This window comes from Hyperoodon ampullatus (assembly GCF_949752795.1).
Source record: "Hyperoodon ampullatus genome assembly, chromosome: 7".
Taxonomy (NCBI): domain Eukaryota; kingdom Metazoa; phylum Chordata; class Mammalia; order Artiodactyla; family Ziphiidae; genus Hyperoodon; species Hyperoodon ampullatus.
The window spans coordinates 57,748,014-57,770,545 of record NC_136920.1 but is presented as its reverse complement, the minus strand read 5'-3'; the positions used below and the strand labels follow the sequence as shown (position 1 = coordinate 57,770,545).

Here is a 22,532-nt window from a genome sequence, read left to right as displayed (position 1 = left end):
GGCCCTTTGGAGTGATCTGCTCAAGTGGTTTTCAAATTGCACCCCATAGAACCCAAAGGGTGCCACCATAGGGAGACTGAAGATTGGGGTCCCCCAGCAGGACTAAGGACCTTCCTCTCCTACACACACACACACATACACACACACACACACACACACACACACACACACTTCAATCAGACCAGTTCTACTTTTCAGTGTTTTTATACCAGTCTTTTGAGTGAGATTTCACTTGGGAAAAGGGTTCTGTTGCAAAAACCAGTTTTAAAAACATTGGTCTAGTCCAATACCACCAAACGAGAGAGGAGGAGACTGAGGCTAAAGGAAAGAGGTGTTTGGTAGCTGAGCTGGCCCATGAGGCACCACGTAAGTGTTTCCTTAGTGTCTGAGTTGGAGGCATCGCTTAGTGGCAGCGAGGAAGGCCAACAGCAGCTTTGTCTGCACCATCCTGACCTGGGTATGAATTCTGACTCTGTCACTTACTAAGTCTGAAATCTATAAAATGGGTATAAGCATACAATCTATATTTTGGGGGGTTTGTAAGAAGGAGATGAGGCAAAGTGTTGAGGTGGGTGGTTCAATACCTGACATGCAGGCTCAGTAACCAGGAGTGCTTGCTCTTAGCATGGACTAGGCCAGCTCTTAAAAGGAAAAATTACCTTTTTTTCCAATATTCTTCTCAGATGCTTTTCTATATCCTACTTCCACTATATTCCATAAAAAGTTTGAGACAGCTCACACCAAATACATGTACAGTACTAGTAAGAGAGTGAGAAATTAGGCCAACATGTACTGCCTACTCTGTACCATCCACTGTTCTAAGCCCTTTGTATGAATTAGCCCATTTAATCCCTATAACCCACCTATGAAATAGGTTCAGCTATTACCCCCATTTTACTCCCGAGGGACCGAGTTACAGAGAGATTAAATAACCTGGTGGCATGGCCAGTGAAAGGTGGAGCTGGGATTCAGGCCCAGGAAGAACCATCGCAGGGCCTGTGCTGAGTCACTCAATCAAGACCAAGACCACTCGTTGAAACACTTATTTGGTCCTGAGCTTTCTGGTAGCCACAGGTAAAAGAGGCGCGGCCAGTTGCAAGAATCCCATTGTAAGAGAGCCAGGAGCACACCGCTCCCTCAAAGAAGCTCAGATGTCCAGGACCTCTGCTAGAAGACATGATCTCCCTCCCATAGAGGATAGGAAGTTAAACAGATAACCCCATCCCCGTGGCTGCTTCCTGTGGCCAGATGTGACGGAAACTGAGGGCTGGCAGAGAGTTCCACATCACCCACCAGGGTCAGCGCTGGCTCCGTGGGTCTGGGATCACAGCCCCTGCCCAGAGCCTTCAAGGAACCCAGCTTCCTCTAAGGACAGCTCCTGGGCCCCCTGAGGCCCCACAGGCAGTGGGACCTTCCTCGTGCTGGACCGCACACAGCGTCCCAGGTCCCACGGGCTGCAGCAGTCAGCACACAGCCCGAGAGGGGAAGTTCTGACAGTCTCCCTCAGCCCAGACCTGCTGACCTGGGGAAACCACAGCCCAGATTGGTCATACTCTGAGCCCCACTCTGAGCAGAGGCTCGATGATTCCTGTTTCTGGGCCCACTATTAGTTGGAAGTCCTCAAAACAGATGTGGGGAGAGAGGCGGAAACTTCTGAAGAGCACAGAGACAGGGGCTGGAGGTCAGTGTTCCCAGCACCCACAGAAGAAAGCCCAAGTCCCTCAGCCTGGCCCTCCGAACCGCCCTGCTTCTGTCCCGAGAGGCTCTTGAGAGGTTCTTGGCTGTCGTCAGTTAGTTTCTCCCACTTCCCAGACACCCCTCTTCCCACCCCTGCCCTTCTGCTAGTATATGTCCCTGTTTCAAATAACCATTCCCTTCCTATCTCTCCAATCCCAGAGCTCACCTCTGCCTGGATGCCCTCCTGACCCCGCAACCCCTGAAGGTCTGTCCCTCCCCTCCCATCCCCAAAGCCCAGAGGTCAATATGGGCACAGGGGGTGGTAATAAAGCCTAGTCTTCCAACTACTCCCTGGGTGACACTTGCCCTTTGGGGGCCTCCGCTTCCTCTTCTGTGAAACAGGTGCAGTAATAGTCCCCACACTAGACTGTTGTGGGAATTAAATGACAGGGTGGATGTGAAAGTGCAGTGTAGACCACATAGGGTTATACATGTGGCAGCAGATGACACTGTGGTTGTTTTTACTGTTTACTTGGGGACAAGGAACCCCAGGCAAGGAACTCACAAGATGTTGCCTGTCGGAAGGGCAAGACTGCCTCTCCTTGATAGGAAACCTAGGAAGTTGTCAATCTATCCCCACCCTTCTTACTTCCATTCCTGGGGCAGCACCCCTCTCGCTCTGGGACCCTGGACCTTCCCACACGCTCTCTCACAGCTTGGCTAGGACTGAGAACAGAATAAGGAGATTCTCTAATTCTCCTTAAAGCAGCATGTCCAAAAGAAATATCACGTGAGCCACAAATGTTGTTCTAAATGGTCTAGTAGCCGCATTCAAAAGGAAAAGAAATTAATTTTAAGAAGAATTTTCTTTAATCCATTATATTTAAAACATGCTCATTTTAGCATATCATAACTATAAAAAACTAATTGTGAGATATTTTCCGTTCCATTTTTTCATACCGAGTCTTTGAAATGCAATGTGTATTTTACACTTACGGCCCATCTCAATTTGGACCAGCCATAGTTCCCGTGCTCAGTGGCCACATGCGGCTGGTGGCTGCATCAGACAGCACAGCTCTGAGATATAAATGAATAATAGACCCACAGTGCCTTATCCAGAGAAACAAGACTCAGATTTCAGGCCCCTTCACATCACCCCACGAAGGTGCCTCCTAATTCTGCCAGCCCTGCACCATACTTCTGATTCACAAGGCTTGGTGGATAAAGTGTAAGTTTTCGACTCGGGCAGGCTTGAGCTCAGATCTTAGTTCTGCCACTTGCTAGTTGTGTGATGTTGTGCAAGTTACTGTTGACTGAAAAAAAAAAAGCACAACATGAGAGTTGTGAATTAAGTTTTATTTGGGGCAAAATGAGGACTATAGCCTGGGAGACAGCATTTCAGATATCTCTGAGAAACTGCTCCAAAGAGGTAGGGGGGAAGGTCGGTATGTATGTGATTTTGGTGAAGCTGGGGAGGGAGGTGTGGTACATGCAATCAAGTACACATTTTTGTAGAAGGTTGCTGCTGGGAGCAGACATCACCATGAAGGATTTTAGTGCTTTTCTAGATATGAGGAGATGCACAAACTGGGCTCATAAAATCTTCTCCTGAAAATATCTAACTATCTGAAGGCCTGTTCTGCCAGTTTTTCCCAGAGCACAGCGTGTCTTATTCCTGGTCTCCACCCTGAACTCCTTTCAGGGGATGTTGAAGGTCAGCGGTCACAGTGGCTTGTGATTTAGTCCTTGTAGAGGTAGAGGCAGACGGCAAGTGCCAGGTTTTAGTCGGCATTACCTAACCTCACAACTTATTTGCTCCTGTGTGGCGTGTAAGTCTCCTTCCTTTGCAGGTCCCAGTGAGGCTGGAGCAGGGGCCACCAGCCCACATACCAGTGGCCTGGCATGCCTGGAGTCTCCGTTCTGCTAGGCCCTGGGGGCTCAGTGTGGACCCTTTGCCCGCCCTTGAACCAGCAGCCATCTCTGAGCTTGCTGCCAGCACAATAGCATCTCCTGTTGATGTTCTCATTTTCCTTCCAGGCGTTGCCTGCACCCACTGCCTGTGGGAGCCATCTCTTGCACTCCTTCTTTTCATAGATGTTTCACAGACATCCACTATTTCACTCCAGTCCCTGTGCTAGGCATCAGAGTTTCAACAGAGAACAAGGTAAACGTGGTCCCTGCTCTTGCAGAGCTCAGAGTTCAGCAAGGGAGAGACACTGAACAAGGTTTTACTCAGACCCTAAGTGTGTATAAGATAGATAGTTATTTTTCTCTGAAAATCAACTTAACTTCTACTCTGAATGCCCATCCTCCCGGCTCAGTAGGAAATTCAACTTCAGCCTTTCTCAGGGCTCCCCCACCAAGGTGAAGCAAAGGTCCTGAGGTCTTACAGGGTGTCCAGGCACCAGGGAGGTCCTATCCTCACCCCCGCCGCACCCCTAGCAGGTATCAGTCTCAATCCATCCTGGTCCATGTGATCCCCCTTAACGTGCTAGGAGCTGAGAAGCTCCATGTGGTTGGGAGTATGGGGACCCAGCCTCCTTAAGTCATTCTGCAGCCTGCCCCCCAGAAGTGAACTGCTTCCTTGGGTACTGTCGCAGAGGCTATGTGGCTTCCTGCTTCTCAGGGAACCCCTCTCTCCTCTCCCTCTCCTCACAGCCCCCCTCCCCACCCCCCAAAACACCCAGAGTAATCTTCTCAATGGCATCAGACTTTGGAAACAAAAGCCAGAAAGGAAAACCTTGCAACCATGACTTTCTGCCCTGCCACGAAACTCCCCTGAGGCCAGGAAACCCAGAGCCCAGTACCTGCTGGAATAAAAGTAGAGACGAGGAAGGGAGAAGCCCACGGGGGACAAACACACTTGAACGGATGTTTGAATGAATTTCCCTGCTGGGTCAGGGCCAGCCTTGAGCCAGCCAACACCTGGAAGTGAGGTGGAAGAGGCTTGGAACAGGGCACTCCCAGGGTGGGGTTCCACATGGAGGTTCTGAAATGAGGGGAGCTCCAGTATTTGCTCCCTTAAAATAAAAAAAAGATGGGAGACAGAAGAGAAGGCGTCAGACACCAGCCAGAGGGTGAAGCTTATGGGGACCTCACAGAGGCTCTGTAGGGAGAGAAGAGGCAGAACCAGAGACCTCAGATGAGCTCTCCAGCCCAACCCACCCTTCCCCATGGTATATAGCACCCCAGGGCGAAGTCAGTTTGTGCTTGCATGCTCCTAGGGATGGGGAACTCACTTCCTCCCAGGGCAGCCTCATCCAAGCTGCTCGTCACATTGGGCTTCAGTCTTTCTCCATGGAACTTGTTGCTTCTAATCTTGGTCTCAGGCTCCACAGAAAAATGTAGAAAATCAGACCCCACTTGATCACTTATACTTGAATGACCCTGTGCCAGAAGCAACTTCTCTAAGACTTAGTTCCTCATATAAAAAATGGGTACAGTAATAGTACCTGCCTGAAAGCACTGCTGTATTGGAGTAAGGCAGGCAGAGTACCCAACACTTAGTGCTGGTTCACTCAGGGCCTTGGTTCCCCCTGCCCTTAGGGTGAACCAGCCAAATGCACACAGGCCCTGGAGTCAAGCTGTCTGGGTTCAAATCCTAGCCAAACCACTTACTAGTTGTGTGACCAGGCAGGTTACTTCATCTCTCTGTGTCTCACTTCTATCTCCTGAAAAATAGGGATTACAATGGTACCTACTTCAGAAAGTTGCTGTGAGGTTTCAATGAGTTAATGGATTTGTCATTAGAACAGCGCTGGGATGGTAGTAAGTGCTTAGTAACCATTAACCATTATTTATCCTTATTTCCTACCCTCTTTGGTGCAGTCAGAAGACCATAGCTGTATTACCCCTAGTCTTCTCTTTTCTGGGATCAGAGATCTTTTTTTCAGGAGTTGCACAGAGGCTGTCCTCACCTAGGTGGGGGGCACACTACAGGCTAGCCATGAGCTTCCTCATAGTGGTCGCAGGGCTGAGCAAACCCCTCTGGGTGTGGTCTGATTCACCCAAAAGGAGGAGGGGGCTGTTGCCTCTTGGCTCTCCCACCCCAGTTCCCTTCCTGTGGCAGCAGACAGGATGGAACAGGATGGTCGCTGGAGGCCCCTTCTCATGGTGACTCTCCAAGTGATGACAGCCATGAGTGATACAAAACTGAAGATAGCGGGGTGGTGATAACCTTGGATAGAGGTTGGTGATGCTGCTGATGGTGAAGACAGTGGTAGGGATAACAGTGATGTGAGAGACAGCGATAATGATATTAGTGATTCTCATAATGATGCTGTTGCTGGTGACTCTGAAGAGTCAGGTGGCAGTGACGATATGATAACGATTGTGAGATTGTGCAGGCAATTAGTGACCTTGACGGAGACAATGACAATAGTAAGGACTATAATGGGCTTCCCTGGTGGCGCAGTGGTTGAGAGTCCGCCTGCCGATGCAGGGGACACGGGTTCATGCCCCGGTCCGGGAAGATCCCACATGCTGCGGAGCGGCTGGGCCTGTGAGCCATGGCTGCTGAGCCTGCGCGTCCGGAGACTGTGCTCTGCAACGTGAGAGGCCACAACAGTGAGAGGCCCGTGTACCGCAAAAAAAAAAAAAAAAAAAAAAAAATAGTAAGGACTATATTGGTTGTTTATTTATGATGATATTGGTGATGTGAATGGGGGTGATATTTAAGGTGATGAGAATAATGATGACGATGGTGGTTATGGTGGGAATTTTCATGGTAATGTTGGTTATTATGATGTTAATAATGGTGATGACAGAGTTCAACCATTGGAATTTCATCCATTTTTTCAAAAACCACTTAAGTATCTACAAGAGCACATGGGACGCTGCTGGCAGTGACAGACCCCTGCCCTCTCCTCTCCCAGAGCTCCCTTCCCCAGCCCGTAGCATCTGTGAGCAGAATGCCTGGCATCCAGCTGACTGCCCTGGGCCATGTGTCTTCCCAGGCTGAGGATGCCTCCTCTGAGTGGAGCCCTGGGGAGTCCCCAGAGAAGAAGGATGGCCCAGCCCAGATTGCCCCAGACTTGACTGTGATCCAGTTTATCAAAGGTAAGTGAGCTGAGGCCAGAGGTGGGGCCAGAGGGGCACATAGGACTGTCCAGAATCCAGCCCTTCCTGCCTTTCTTGATTCACCTTCCACATCTACAGGTCCTTCATGAGCACCATACATTCCTTGTCAGTCTTTGCTCAAAGGGTCCCCTTTGCCTGGAACATCATTTTTTTATCGCTACCTATTAAAATCTTTCTTGTCCCTCTAGGTCAAACCACTCTGTCCTTCCCCCAGCCTGGCTCTCTCTCCTCTAGGCTCTCCGAACCTCAGGACTCCCGTGTCAGCTCAGATCTGTACTGTCCAACCCTTCTACCAAGCAGTGAGCTCCTGAGGCTCAGGGCCTGTGCTGGCTCATCTGTGACCCTTCTTCTCCTCCCACCATGGAGCCTGCAAACAGGAGGCTCGCAGTAAATATTTATTTTTATTAAAGTCCTTGGCTGTGGCGTGGGCCAAAGGAGCTCTGGGCTGAAGTCCAGAAATCTGGGCTTTTGCCCTGGGCCCTTGCTCCTCTCTGGGCCTCAGTTTCTCCATCTGTACAGTGAGACGTGAGATCCATATCACTCTGACCCTGAGACTATGAACTAAATTGATCAATAACCAGGGTCCATGTTGTGACCACGTCATCCTTTCTAAGGAGTCTGATCCCACAAACTGAGTGCCTGTGGTGTGCCAGAGCACTGGACAGCAAGTCAGAAGACCTGGTTTCGAGGCCTGCCCCTGACACTGACCAGCGCATGATCTTTTACAAGTTACTTTCCTCCTCTAACCAGAGTTTCCTCATCTGAAGGACCGGGTCAGTAATCCTTGCTCTGACTGCCTCTCTCAAGGACTGTTAGGAGACTCAAATGGGATGATGAATGGAAGGTCCTTTATATGGATTTAAAAACTGTGCTTGTATTGATATGATACAATTATTCTTTCAGTCATCACCCCTGCCCTCCTGTTATAATTCTGACCATATCCCAGGACAGTAAATTGAGTTGCCTGTGGTTTAGGAGGGTGAAAACCACAGGGTTTGCTTGAACCACCCCCATCCCCAAGGAATTTTGCAATAGGAAGTTAACTAGGCCCACTTCTTGGGGGTTAAGTTTTGATGCTGAGGTGCCAGTGATCTAGCCCCTGGTTCTCCAGTACTCTCAGGGAAAGGGGGGCCTGGAACCCAAGAGGCTGGGCCTAGAGGCAAGGGCTTAGGCTCCCTAACCTCAGATCACCCCCAGCTGCTAGAAGGCCCTAGTGTGCTGTTCCATGGAAGAGCTTGTTAATCATTGCTTTGGCTTCAGCCCAGAGGAAAGCTGGGGCCAGTCGCTGAAATTGGATCCTGGAGCAGGTGTCCTGGGCCAGATTATCTCTGATGGTTTCAGCTCCTACATGATCCTAGGGGAGATCAAGGCACGGCCGGCACAGGCCCTGTGGCTGGTCAGCCACCCTGGCTTCTGGGCTTTCTGCTGAGCTCCAGAGGTGCCAGTCTGATCCAAAGGCTTGGCCTTGACCACCTAGGACCAGTGGGGAGGCAGAGGGAGGAGGAAACATGGTCCTTCTGCTGGAGGAGTCCTAAATTCAGGGGAAGACAGTCTCTGAGCTAAGGAAAGGCTATCTGATGGGGGAGACATAGTCCCTGAGCTGGGAGAGGCCCTGTTTGATGGGAGAGACACAGGTCCGTGTCTGATGGAGGGTACATAGCCCCTGAATGGAGGGAGAACTTGTCTAATGGAGGAGACCTGGCTTCTTTGCTGGAGGAGGCCCCTGTCTGATAAGGGAGACATAGTCTCTCAGTGGACAGAGGCCCTGGCTTGTCTGATGGGAGGAGACATTGTGCTGACCTAAGGGAAGCCCCTGTCTAGTGGGAAAGAAAGTCTCTGAGCTAGAGACAGCCCTGGAATTCCCCTTCAGGCATCCTTGTCTAAACTAAAGGCATAGCCCTGCCCTCCAGGAATTTTCCATCTGTTCTAGGTATAGGTTGCATATGCTGAAGAGAGAGAGAGAATGGGGACAAAGTGTACTGCAGTGATGAGCACAGAAGAATGGGATGGAAACAGTCCATGAGACGGAGCCCTCTTGAGTCAGGCAGCCAGAGGCACAGGAACGCAGGATGGGGTGGGAGTGGAGGGATAGAAGGGACAACGACCCTTACACGAGGAGCCAGGAAGCTCCCAGCAACTCCTGGCCTGGCCCAGACCTTCCTAGATGAAGTTGGGAGAGTCCCTGACCTCTCTTGGCCCTACCTGCACCATGAGGTCACCCGTACAGCTTGGGCCAAGCCCAGGCTACTCCTGGCCAGGACAGCTCAAGGAGGGAGGGAAGCTGGAGCAGCTCGCTGGGGTGAAGGCCTGGCGTCACTCCCTCCCCACTCCAAGTGCTGCTGAGTGCACTGCGTGTGTGGCAAGGAACTGAGGACAGGAGAAAGGCCTGGGACTGGAAGAGGGGGAACTCCACAGCCCCAGCTCCCAGCCACCCTGCCCAAGGAAACAGTTCTTGGCCACTGGGCCAGGCCCAGGGGGTTAGGGAATCAGCTGGCTTGGCTCCGGCCATGCTCTGAGGACAGACAGAAACTCCCTGGCCCTGCAGCTGCAGGAACTGAAGGGAGCCCCGCCCTCACCCCCACTCGGCCCAGAGGAGCCCATGGCCATCTCCCCCAACCAGCCCAGCCTGGCAAGTGTTTAAAGCTCCTCTGGTGCCTCTTTTTTTTTTTTTTTTTTTATTGGCTGTGTTGAGTCTTCGCTGCTGCACTCTGGCTTTTGTCTATCTGCAGGGAGCGGAGGCTACTCTTCGTTGTGGTGCCCAGTCTTATTGCGGTGGCTTCTCTTGTTGCAGAATACTGGCTCTAGGCAAGCAGGCTTCAGTAGTTGTGGCACGCGGGCTCAGTAGTTATGGCTCATGGGCTCCAGAGTGCAGGCTCAGTGGCTGTGTCACACGGGCTCAGTTGCTCCACGGCATGTGGAATCTTCCCGGAGCAGGGATCGAACCTGTGTCCCCTGCATTGGCAGGCGGATTCTTAACCACAGCACCACCAGAGAAGCCCTGACGCCTCTTCTTAGAAAGGCCTTTTCTCCTCTCTCCTTCACACCTTATGTCTAACTTCATCTCGCCTCCTGAGGGCAGAAACACGTCTTTCTCTTTTGTTGTTGGTGAAGAGAGAGTCCCACAAAGCCTTCTGGTCCATCACCTCAGCTGCCCCTGCTGATGAAGGCCCTGAAGCTCAGAGTTCAGGACCAACCCAATGTCATGTGCCCTTCAGTTTAGCAGACTTGCAACGAGGGAGACCTGTACACAGGCATTGGTTTAGGAAGCAGCAAGGGAGGGGAGGGCTTCAAAGCCAGAGCCGTCTCGTCTGTTCTTGTTTCCATGCTTTTGCCCTGGCTGTGCCCCTATAGGAATTCCTTCCCCTCCACCTCTCCAGATCCTCTCGTTCTTCAGACCCTACCTCTGTCCTACCTCCAAGAAGCTGCCCAGCACCAGGCCTGCTCAGCTTCCACCTTCTCTGGAGGTTTTAGATTCTGCTCCAACATTTTGCTATTTGATCACCTATTAGTCTGTGTGTCCATTCATTCATTCTCTCACTCATTCCATAAGTACTTTTTGAGTGCCTACTATATACCCTGGGCTCTGGAGATTCAGCAATTGACGCAACAGATAAAAATCCCTGCTCTAAATGAAGCTTACATTCTGGTGGGGTGACAGTAAAATGGCTAAATGAGTAAAATGTGTAGTATGTTAGGTAAAGTGCTGTGGAGAAACATAAACTAGGAATGGGGAAATCAGGGGAGTGGGCGCTGTCCCATGTTGGGGACACAGAAGGGAAGACAAAGGCCTGGGTTGGCTTGGAAAGAGCTATTGCAGGACAGGATGGAAAGGACTGGGTGGGGGTAAAAATGAGATGAATAAGTAGAACAGAAGATATGAGATGGGATGAGATGAATGAGATAGAATCAAATAGGATGGTATAGAAGGGAACTACATGGAATCGCATTTTGGGTAGAACTGAGTGGAAAGAAATGCAATTGAATAAAATGCAGTCTAACTCAATGGAATGGAAAGCAACCGAATTTCAAAGTTGGAATATTATTAAATGGAAAGGAGTCAAATATAATGGGATGGAACTGAATGCATCAGAATTAAGTGGAATGAGACGGGATGGAAGGAATGGAACAAACTCAACAGGCAGGGTGGGATGGAAACGCGTGGCATGGCCAGCCCACTCTGACCTTCCCTCCCCTCACCCCAACAGTCTTTCCCAGGGTGATGCTGCGGACCCTGCGCCACCCCATCTTCCTGCTGGTGGTCCTGTCCCAGGTGTGCACGTCGTCCATGGTGGCAGGCATGGCCACCTTCCTGCCCAAGTTCCTGGAGCGCCAGTTCTCTGTCACAGCATCCTATGCCAACCTGCTCATAGGCTGCCTCACCATCCCGTTGGCCATCGTGGGCATCGTGGTGGGGGGTATCCTGGTCAAGCGCCTCCGCCTGGGCCCCATGCACTGCGGTACCCTTTGCCTGCTGGGGGCTCTGTTCTGCTTGCTTCTCAGCACGCCCCTCTTCTTCATGGGCTGCTCTACCCACCAGATTGCAGGCATCAACCACCAGCCTGGGTGAGTATGTGCAAGAGCCTGTGAGTAAAAGCTGCAGGAGGGTGCCAGGGACACGGGAGGGGGTGGCCCGGATAAGGCCAGGTCAGTGGGGCGCCCCCCACCTCAAATCTCCCCTCCCCTCCCCTCCCCTGCCTGCTTGGCTCAGCTGTGAACAGTGGGACTTGTCTCCTGAAGGCTCCAGGGAAGATGTCACACACCACTAGGTAGGGATGGGACTTCGTGGGCAGGACAGCTCAGGCCTGGGGCGGGGTGGAAGGTGAGGCAGGGCAAGGCCACTTGTGTGGATGGCACAGGTAAGAAGGCCCCTATCAGGAGTGCTGCAGAGGGGACTTATGCCCTGGGAAGGAGTTGGCCTGGAGACTTCAGAGATCCTTGGTCCTTAGAGGCTGGGAGCTAAAATTCTGCTGTTCCATGACCCTAAAATGCCAGAGTTCTTTTCCACATCTGTGGGGCAGCACCTGCCTCTACCCTCCAGGGGGAAAGCCTCTGATACCTATCTCCCTTCTCCTTCCCCCACCCCGCCCACAGCCCTCCATAGACACAGACCCTCTCCCCCGGGAACCGTCTTGGAGAGAGTGTTGGAAGTTCCATTGCTGCCTCTTCTCCAGAATGATTTTGTTTTTCCTGGGAAACTGCTCCAGGCTTAGGTTGGCCCAACACCCAGCTAGAATCCCCCAACTTGCTCTGTTCTCTCCTCTCCCTTGGCATCTCCTCCCTCCACCCAGAGGCCAACTTTCCATACCCGGGGCTCCTTCTGTGTGACTACGGGGGCCTCAGCCCAGAAATGCTCAGCCCTTGCCCCTTCTGTCCCAGATCCCACCTCGCCGACCTCTCCCCCATCTCCCTTCCCTCTCCCCTCCTTCCCTGTCCCTTCTCCTTTTCCCAAAGGTCCAGGGTGGGTCCTTCTGTCTGCAGAGCCTTGTTCTAGGCACCAAGGTGGGGCTTCAGCCAGGCTCTCATGAAGCCCCTGGTCTGAGGAGGGAGCCAGGACATTTTCATGATTTTTAGAGTAAAAAGTAAATGAATATTTTACCACAATTTTTAAAAAAAGCAAATGGGAAAAAGTGAGCCTACCTCACATGCCCCATTTGTCTCTTCTTCTGAAGCCTCTCACCTTGACCCTGACATCTCATCTCATCCAGGTTCTCATCTATATTCTTGCAATTTATTCAGCTTTGGGTTATAATTCATTGAAGAAGGGGGGACCAACTGAACAAACTGAGAATTTCTCAAACTCCAGAACAACTAATAGTACCAACAGCTGCTGAGAACTGAGGGTCTCCTACACGTCCAGCTCCTCCCATATTCCGTATTATTAAACCCTCACGGGGTCTCCGGGATGGGTCCTACCATTATCCCCATTTCACAGATGAGGATAGCAAGGCTCAGAGAGGTGGAGTCACCTCTCTTCTGATCTCCTGCCCCTGGGCATCCTTGTTCCTGGTCAGACTAGAGCGGAGTCCCTCCTGGGACTTGGGGGCATGCCCCCAGAAGGGAGTCAGGTGGGTCTAAAATGTGCCCTAGACAGCAAACAGGGCAGTGAGAGTGAGGGAAAGGTCATGAGACTGCAGGATGGCGATGGGAAGGGGAACCTGCAGAGCTGACAGAGAAACTGAGGCCAGAGAGAGGCAGGAACAGGTTGCAGATCCCACAGCTACTCAGGTACTCTGACTGGGCCCCTCACATAGAGTTCTAATTTTCCCAGAAAAGAAAGCAATCTAGCTCATTGAGATAAAGACACTTTTCATCTGAGACTAAATTCTGAGAATTCACCTTATGTTCCCTAAAAGAAAGGGTCATTGAGGTGAGGAGCAGAGATGTTTGCAGAAGCAGGCTCAAAGAGTTGTAGGGTCTTGGGGCTGGAAGGGGGTCTCAGAGCCTCTGGTCCAGACTCTGCTCCCCACTTCTCCCATTGGAGGCCTCTGGTAGCTTCCACTGCAAGGGGCTCACCACTGCCTGTCATGGAGCAGCTCTGACAGTGTAAAACCTCTGTGTGGAGCTGAAATCCCTGACCATGGCCATCAGGGGAGGTTTCAGGGCTGAGGGAGCCCTGGCTCGTGGTCTGAGGGAGGGAGAGCCAGGCCAACCTTGCCGACCTTCTCTCCCACCAGTGCCCAGCCTGGGCTGGAGCTATTTCCAGGCTGCATGGAGCCCTGCTCCTGCCCGTCAGACGACTTTAACCCTGTCTGTGACTCCAGCGCTCGGGTGGAGTACCTCACGCCCTGCCACGCAGGCTGCACGAGCCGGGTGGTCCACGAGGCTCCGGACAAAGGCCAGGTGGGTCAGGCCTCTGGCCGCTCCCTCTGCCTCCCATGGGCTCTGCCCTCCCCACCTCTGTGCGCCTGCCCCACTTCCAGCTCTGAATGGTCTCACTCTGGCTCTTCTCTCTGTCTGTGTCATCTGTCTCCTTCTGCTGGCAGATGTAGAACTTTATTCTTTCAATAAGCTTTCATTGCCAGCCTGGGCCCAGCCGTGTGCCAGGGCTCAGAGCACAGAGGTGAACCAGATCTGGCCCCGGCTGTCCATGCAGGGGAGGGGCAGAAGGAAGTAACTCGGGAATTCCAGGGGTGGTGATAGGCAGGAGAGGTGGTCCCCACAAGTACGGACAAGGATGCAAGGAGATACATCCCACCTGGGAGGGTCCCAAAAGGCCTCACGGGACGTGGCATGTGTGCTGGATCTTCAAGCGTGGGCAGGCAAACTAGGGAAGGGCTTTCCAGGCAGGGAGGGCACATCACATGGTACACACACACACACACACACACACACACAAATACAGTGTTTCAAGAAACTGCAAAGAAATTATTGGAGCAGAAGCATAAGGGTTCATGGAGGGAAAGCAAAGCCCAGATGAGGAAGGGCCTTGAATGCCAGGCCACGAGTGGGGCCTTTATCTGGAGAGCAGTACGGAGACTTGGATGGGTTTTAAGCAGGAGAGTGACAGGGTCAGACCTGTGTCTGATCACATTTGAGGCCACGGTGCAGAGGAAGGTGAACAGAATGCAGGCCAGGAGACAGGGAGACCAGTGGGGAGGCTGGAGCAATGAGCCCGGTCAGACAGTCAGTCAGTCAGTCAGTCAACAAACCTTCGTGGAGCCTCTCCTTTGTGCCAGGCCCTGCGCTGGGGGCTGAGGACAGACCCAGAGCCAAGGGTCCCTGCTGTCAAGGAACTCCCGGGGGTGCGGTTGTGGGAGAGAGGAGGAGTGGGCAGCGTAACTAGCAGCAGTGCGTTCTACGTGAATCTTAGAAGGACCACCAAGACCAGCTGGTTCCTCCTCTCCTTTCCTCTCATTGCCCCCAAAGGACAAGTGGGGACAATGCTCACCTTCCTCAGGCCCCCCAGGCTGGAATAAAGCATGTGTGTGTGGGTGTGGTGTCAGGCTGGTTGTTATGACAACGCCTCCCTCTCTCTGGAGACCCCCACTCCCATCATGCGGGACCCCTGCCGTTATGTCCTGCTGGGCATCCGCATTTAAGCCCAAGACTCCTACAGGGAGAGACCTGGGCCCCACGGGCTGACGCAGAGTAAAGCACATGGTCGATGATATTTCAGAAGCCAGCCAGGTGCCACCTGCGCTGTGTAAACTGTTTACATTTGGAATAATCGCAATCCAGGCTTTCGAGCCCCCTGGCACTTACTGTCCTGACTTGGTTTGATCTCCCTGAGACTCTTCCAAAGTCCCCCAGGCCCTGGCAGCTGGGGTGGGATCCCCGAGGCAACAGTGAACTCCTGTGGATAGGGGCCTGTGAGCACTGAGGCCAGGCCACCTGTTTCAAATCCCTGTTCCGCCTCTAACTGGCTCTGTTACCTTAGACAAATTTTCTAATCTGTGCCTGTTTTCTGGTCTGTGAAATGGAGGTGACAGTATTGAGTGCCTACTATATACCAGGCACTGTGCTAATGTTTTACCCGGATAAATTCATTAAGTGAAGAGCCACATGACATAATCCATGAGAAGCACTCAGCACGGTGCCTGAGGAATTTTAAGCATGCAGCAATACACACTTCTATTATGTCCATTATACAGATGGGGAATGGAGGCCCAGGAAAGGACCAGGCATTGCCCAAAGTTTTCATGCCAGAGCTGGGACTAGAGCTGAGGGCTCTGGCCTCTGAGCCCAGCCCCCTCTCCAGTGCATCCTCAGAGGTTGTGTTAGGTATAGAGCTTGGAGGAGGGTGTAGCTGAGTCCTGGTCAGCACTCACGAACTGTCACCCTGGCCTGGAATTGTCTGTTGGTGAGCCTGCCTCCTCAGGCCAACCTGAGCTACTCAGCCCAGAGATGGATCAGTCAGTGTCCAGCACAGCTGCACTCAGTAACAATTTATGAATGAGTAAAGGCCCAGGGGAAAGATGGGAGATGTGGATGGCTGGCAGTACCTAGGGCTCAGGGGGTGGGGTCCTAGGGAGTGAGAATCAGAGGCAGCTGGAGAGATTAAAGTCATTCATAAGACGAACTTCCTGCCATGGAATTAGATGAATATGAATGAAGGGCTGGGAAAACCCCAAGAGAAAGGCCTCTAGCCTTTTTATCTCTCCCAGCAACCTTCTGCCTCCAGAAAAAAAAGAACAGGATAATTCTCTTCCAATAACCTGGCCTTGGCATATTTCTCCACTTACCTGTCCCTTTCTTGTATCTCTGACCCAGTGGATTGCTCAGCCCGTGGTGAAGGTCCAAACAGTGTGTGCTAATCGGGGCAGGCACATATGGCAGCATAGCCTTGTCGAGCAATGCTGGACATTGGATGGAGCACCCAAACACCCAAGCTGGAATCCTAGGTCTCCAATCTCTCCTCTCTCTCTCTGTCTCTCTCTTTCACCGTCTCTTTCTCTCTTACCTTGCCCTAATTCCACCTTCTAAATATCTCTCAAATCAGAATCCTTTTCTCCTTCCCCCTCCCCCTCCCTCCTGCCTCTTCACCAGCCTCCCCAATCAGGTCCATCCTCTTGCATCAGCCAGAGCAGCTTTTGTGCTATCAGGTCTTATCTCTCCCATGCTTAAAATCTTTCCAAGGCTCCCAGCATCCATCTCAGGGCTTCCCAGCCTTTTTCACATTGGGAAGAGTCTAAAGCTGCCAAAGCTGGAGGTGAAAGGCCCAGAGAGTTCCAGCTGCCCAGAGTTCACCAGGTCACCCTGAGGGCTGATGTGTTCCCTGCACGCCTGTCGCTCAGCTGAGGCCGAGGTCTCTGGGGCACACTGGTTGGGAAACTGTGATCTAGGGGCAGAAAAGAAAAGCCAGGTCTTCCTGGCTCAGCTTTGCTCCCGTTGAGGCTTCTGAGGACACTGGTGGTCTAGACCAATTCTGAAAGAATCTGAAAAAAGTGGTTTTCCAGGCCACCTTGGGGCTGGGAATGAGGGTTGCAATCGAACGCGAGCCTGAGGACATTTCATTGCACTTTAGAAAAGGGTCAGCTTTTCCTCATTCTTCAGGCTTTGGTGGGGCCCCAGTTTTCCGGGCGTCTCCTATTAGACTTTTCACCTGACAGGAAGGAGGGCTAGGACTTGTCCTCTGGCCCTGTAGCCCCCAACCTCAGAAAGCTGTGCTCCATTGCACAAGGTTCTGCAAACACCTGGTGGCCAAACCTTGTTTCAGGCCTCTGCTCGCCTCTCTGGGTTTGCCTCACTTAGTACTTACTGAACCTGAGTATTTTTTCCTTCCTGCCAGCTCATAGATGCTCTCAGGACATTGTTTTCATTGTTTTATTTTATCCAGCATTTTAGATTGCTGTCAGCAGGATGACTGACAGGGCACCTAGTCCACCCTGCTTCTGGAAACAGCAGTCAGGTCCTCTTTCGTGTCCAGGGTTCTTCACAGTGTGGCCCCAGCACACACACACCCCACCCCCCATGCAAAGAGAAGGCAGAGAAGGCCTCCCCTCTGCCTTCTCTTTGCATGCATTCTGCTCCCGACAGAAGGAAAGATTTGCTGGCTTCTTTCATGCCCCTGTGATTTTACATTTAGCTTTCCCTCTACTCATTCCAATTTTCCTCTTGGTGAGCTCCTATTCATTCCTCAAGACCCAAATCCAACACCCCTCTTTGGCGAAGCATTCCTTGCGCCTCCCTTACCTGCTGAACCAAGACTCCCACTGATGCTATCTGCCTCTCTCCATCCTGTGCTTGAATCTCTCCTTGAGAATCCACTCTAGCAACCAGTGCCCTGGAAGACCTCAGTAAAGCAGGAAGAGGGAACACTGAACTGGAAAATCTGAATTCCTTCCCCAAAATACTTTGTTGCTTTAATTCCTTGCACAGACAGTCAGGAATTTGGAACATTCTGACATCATCAGGTGAAAGAATGAGTGAGTATATGTGGTGTATGAGTGTGTGTGAGTATATATGTGTGTGAGCATGTGTGTGGGGTGTGAGTGTGAGTATGTTTGACAGTACGTGTGTGTATATGTAGTGAGTGTGTGTATGTATGTGTATGAGAGTGTGAGTACATAGGTATGTGTGTGAGTGTGTGTGTGTGTGTGTGCTGTGTTGGGGGTGACTCTCTTCTAGTTCCCTCTCCCTGTTCTCTCCTCCACGTCCCCTCTCCCCACAGCCTCAGACTGGGCTCAGCCCATTTGTGTGCAAACAGCCTGTGTCCAGGTACCTGTCAGGCTGCTCAAGCCATCCTGACTCTGCCAAGGGGTCAGAAGTCCCAGCATCCAGCCAGCTCTGCCCCAGTTTGTGTGTGTCCATGGGTCTCTCATAAGCCTCCTGGGGCCTCAACCCTTGGCCAGCTGCTTGTCTTTAGAGGTTCCTGAAGGCTCTTCTTCCCCCCTCCCCACCCTAGGTCTTCTACACCAACTGCAGCTGCGTGGTAGGGGGCGGCCCTGTGCTAGCAGGCTCCTGCGACTCAGCCTGCAGCCACCTGGTGCTGCCCTTCATGATCCTGGCCAGCCTGGGTGCAGCACTGGCTAGTGTCACCCACACACCTTCCTTCATGCTCATCCTAAGGTGAAAGCAGGGGCGTGCTGGGACCAGTGGATACCAAGAGGTTCTTAACCACAGGCAGGATAAGGGATCCTGAGGGAGGTGTTCGAAGAAGGAGGTGTCCTGGGCCCCCAAAGCAGACCAGGCTCTCACTGTCCTGTCTACATCCTCATGGCAACTGCTGAGATGAAGTTTTCTCCCCATCTTACAGATAAGAAAACTGAGGCTCAGAGAAATTCAGGAGTTAGCCCCAGGTCATGTAGCAAGTTTTGGGTGGAATAGTACTGATGCCAAGGCCCAGACCCCAGACCTCTACTTTCCCCAGAGGAGGAGAGGCCACACCTAAGCCCCTGCCCTGGCCTCCAGTCACAGTGAGGAGGAAGTGGGGGAGCGTCACCTGACTCTCCGCCCCACCCGACCTGCAGTGAGCTGGTCACAGGTGGTGCATCTAGAAATCCAAACCCCATCAGTGTGGTCTACAACTCTTCCACTTCAAGTCAACGAGCACTAAGTGCCCACTGTGGACCCAGCCTGTGCTGAGCACTGCCTCTTGGTCCAAGATCTTTCTGGCCCTTGTCCTGAGGGTGCCTGCTGGGACTGACAAATTGTCGCCTGAGGCCATAAGAGGACCTCAGAGCAGGATAATTCCAAATTTTCATTATGCTGGGATTATTTTATTCCCCATCTGTTTTCTAGAAAATAAGAAGGGGGATGGAGCCCCTTACAATATTAGAAGGCATGTAGATCCATAAACCAGGCTGGCTGCAAGAGCAAACGTAGAGGAGTCAGATGCCCCAGCAGGCAGGCTGATTAAGAGAAGTTCATGCAGGCAGTGTACGGCACAAATTCCAACCTTTGACAGCCATCAGCCGTGGGGTCTTGGCCAAGTCACTCAACCTGTCTAAATATCTGTCAGTTTCCTTACCTGTAAAATGGGCCTAATGCTATACCTACCATATTGGGGGGGGGGATGTGGGGGGCACAGTACAGAATAACTGAGCCATAGTAAGCACTCCACAAATGCCAGCTGCTGGGATTACTTAGGAAGAGGAGCCAGTGATTGCCAGGGCATCCCAGGCTGAGACATCATAGTGATCAGGGAAGTTAAACGGCATGTCTGGCTGCCCAGCTCCAGGTTTTGCTAAGTGTAGGAGGAAGGGGAGAATTTGGTGGGACCAGGGGGTGGTGAGAGAGGGGTGTCTGTGACCGGCAACACAGGGAGGTCAGCACAGGGCCCTGATGGTCAGTGGGTATAGCCGGGACCCGGCTCTGCAGGTTGAAGGGAGTGTGGAGCCTGAGCCCCGCTCCCCAGGAACCTCTGGGGGCAGGCTGGTGCTGGGTGGTAGGACAGAAGGGGATTATGAGAGCCCCTTGAAGGCTGGAACCCTCTCAATCCTCATGTCACCCTGTCCCTGCTTGTTAGGGGAGTGAAGAAAGAAGACAAGACTCTGGCTGTGGGGATCCAGTTCATGCTCCTGAGAGTTTTGGGTAAAGAATGTGCTGGGGACCACTGGTCCAAGGCCCGGGGGGCACAGGGATGAGTGGGGCCCGGTCCCTGACCTTAGGGTTCACTGGCCCACAGGGTCACAGATCCAATCTAGGTACCCTGGAGGTGGGTGCACAAGCAGCTAAACAGCCCATCAGGTAGACACCATCCAATACCAGGGCAAGGGGTGGGCTTGAAGGCTGAAGACTTAATGGGCCAAGAGGCCCTCGGTGCCTCAGAGCCCTGAAGAGTTATATATACCAGGGAGTGGGCAGGGGAGGTACTGGGATGCCAGGTTCCATTGTCCCCTGAACACCTCCTCCTCCAGCCTGGATGCCCAGCCCCGTGATCCACGGCAGTGCCATTGACACCACCTGTGTGTACTGGGCCCAGAGTTGTGGGCGTCGGGCCGTCTGCCACTACTATGACCACGACCTGCTTCGAAACCGGTGAGACCGGGGATAGGGGCTACCGGGGGGCTGTGAGAAAGCTTCTAGAAACACTCTTGGGGTCCCAGGCAGGCCACCAGCAGGGAGGGGAGGTCCACTGGCATCCACCTGCAAGGTGACCCGTGCTCTATGCGTGCTGATCTCACCAGTCCTGCAAGCTAGACACTGCCTCCCCTTTTGATGGATGAGGAAAGTGAGATTTAAGTAAGAGGCCCAAAGTCACACAGCTGATAAATGGCAAAGCTGGGCCTGACCAGTCTGTGCTGGCTGAGTGAGGGGAGAATCAGGGGAGCAGCCCAGCTGTGAGAAAAACAGGGAGTTGGGGTGGGTCAGGAAGATGGCTCTATCTAGGACATAGGAGGCCTAGGATGCAGGCCCAGCTCTGCCTCCCTCATTGCGAGACCTGCCTTTTCTGGGACTTAATCTTCCCATCCATACAATGGGGAGCCCAAAGGAACCTGAAGGCAGAGAGGCTGCAGGCCCTGGGATGGATGGGCAGCTGCGGGGTTGGGGAGGGACTTACTAGCAGAGCTGGGAGTAGGGAGCTGTTCACATCCAGCTCTGAGGAGTGCATGGTCCCAGGAGGGCTTCCTAGAGGAGGAAAAGTCAAGAAGAGTCTTGGTGAATTAGACAAACAGGAGAGGGAATCCTCCTTTTCCTGTGGCAAGTGATGTGATCCAGAGTTGCAACTGTCAGGCCCCCTGAGCCCTTAGAGAGACCCAGAGAGAGGCAGGGCCAGCCCAGGCCATGAGGCAGTCAGCACAGGGCAGGCAGGCTTCTTTGGAGCCTCTCCTCCTTCCAAGGAAGGACCCCCACGGGGGTCAATTCTAGGGCCTCCCAGCGAAGGCCATGGTGACTGGGTCCACTGCCCTGGGGCTGGAGGCTTATCCCCCCCGATGCCTCAACGTCTCCAACTACATAATGGGTGATGATTGCTGACGCCACTCTGCTTCCAGCCCAAGCACATCCAAGCCCTGAATGGGGAGGTCCTGAATTCAAGGGTCACTTGCTCTTTCCCAGGTTCATCGGCCTCCAGTTCTTCTTCAAGACAGGCTCTCTGGCCTGTTTCGCCTTGATTTTGGCCATCCTAAGGCAGCAGGCCAAAGAGGAGGGGACCAAGGCGACCGTACCCAACCCTGGCCTACAGCAGCAGCTGTTAGAGTCAGGGGCAAAGAAGGAGCCTGAGGAATCCAGAGTGTGAGCTGTCCCAGAGCCCCATTCTGGCCAGGAGTGGCAGCCATGGCAAGTAGCTCCTCTGGGCCCTTTGCCTGAGATTGGGGGTTGGGAGCCCTGTTTTCCAATTATGAGTCCTCCACTAACTTGCTATGTGGCTTTGAGCAAGCCACTGACCCTTTCTGGGCCTTTGTTTGCTCACCTGAACCAAAGAGTTACTTGCGGGTTTGTTGTGTTGGCCACTTCTGGAGCTTGAGGGTCTTCCCCCTCTTCTCTCCCAGCCACACGGGCTGACCTGAAACCAGGCTTTCCTGGGTGGAAGGACTGCATATCCTTCCCCCCAGGGCCCGAGGATAGAGAAGTGGACAATAGTAGGCCAGGCTGCCCCGCATACTGGGTCCTGGCCCTGCTCTGCTGCTCACCTGGAACAGCCTATCTGAGCCTCAGCCTCCCAGCCTCCATCTCTGTCAGGTGGAAATGAACTTGTCAGCTTTCAGGCCCCTTCAGCTGTGACCATCTGTGTGGCCAGGACAGACTCAGGTCTCCTCCCCAGCCCCGCTCAGCCTGGACTTGGGGCCAGTACAGCCTCTGTTGAGAAGTGTCCATTTGGCGCCCCCTGGAGGCAGAGCCCTGAGCTTTGGGGAGCCGCCCTGGGGAGGGAACTGGTCCCACTCACGACATCCAGGCTAAGCAGGGCCTTCAGGAAACCTGGTGTGAGAGCCCCAGGGGCCTTGGCTGTGCAGGGAGCCTCACTCCCTGGAGTCAGGAGATCCCAGCCCTTGCCCTCAGGCAGCCACAGTCTGGGTGAGGCCTATTCTCTGCCTGGTGGAAAGGGGGACCCAGCTCCCACATTGGGGCATTTTCTAATTTCAAAGACCAAACACACTCAGCATAGACTCACTGGTACCCATGCATTGCCAAGATTTCACACATTTGACCTGGGCCCACCAAAGCCACTTTGACTTTTGTGACTAGAATCCTAATTTCACCATTTCCTCCCAGGTGCCTGATTCTATGTCACCTGGGGTTGTGTAGACAATGTCTGGTTCTGTGACACCCACATTTTGGGGTAACATCTGGCTCTCTGTGATGTCTGGGTTGGCGTAAGAACCTGTTCTTTGTGATGCCCAGGCTTGTGATCTGGAAGCAATAATGTGTGGCCCTGTGTAATAAGTGGGTCTGTG

At 52.8% G+C, this 22,532-nt stretch overlaps 1 protein-coding gene across 1 annotated transcript in view; it reads left to right on the top strand.

Moving 5' to 3' along the window:
• The window catches only part of SLCO2B1 (solute carrier organic anion transporter family member 2B1), a gene marked incomplete at both ends in the record, with an annotated part of 46,875 nt that extends 25,499 nt beyond the window's left edge, over positions 1–21,376 (top strand). The window contains 7 exons of the mRNA XM_079707796.1: positions 6,633–6,735; positions 10,962–11,319; positions 13,431–13,596; positions 18,101–18,264; positions 19,664–19,728; positions 20,055–20,175; positions 21,196–21,376. Of these exons, the coding sequence (XP_079563922.1) occupies positions 6,633–6,735; positions 10,962–11,319; positions 13,431–13,596; positions 18,101–18,264; positions 19,664–19,728; positions 20,055–20,175; positions 21,196–21,376 (1,158 nt within the window). The remainder of the gene's footprint in view (positions 1–6,632; positions 6,736–10,961; positions 11,320–13,430; positions 13,597–18,100; positions 18,265–19,663; positions 19,729–20,054; positions 20,176–21,195) is intronic.
• Positions 21,377–22,532: the final 1,156 nt, after the last annotated feature.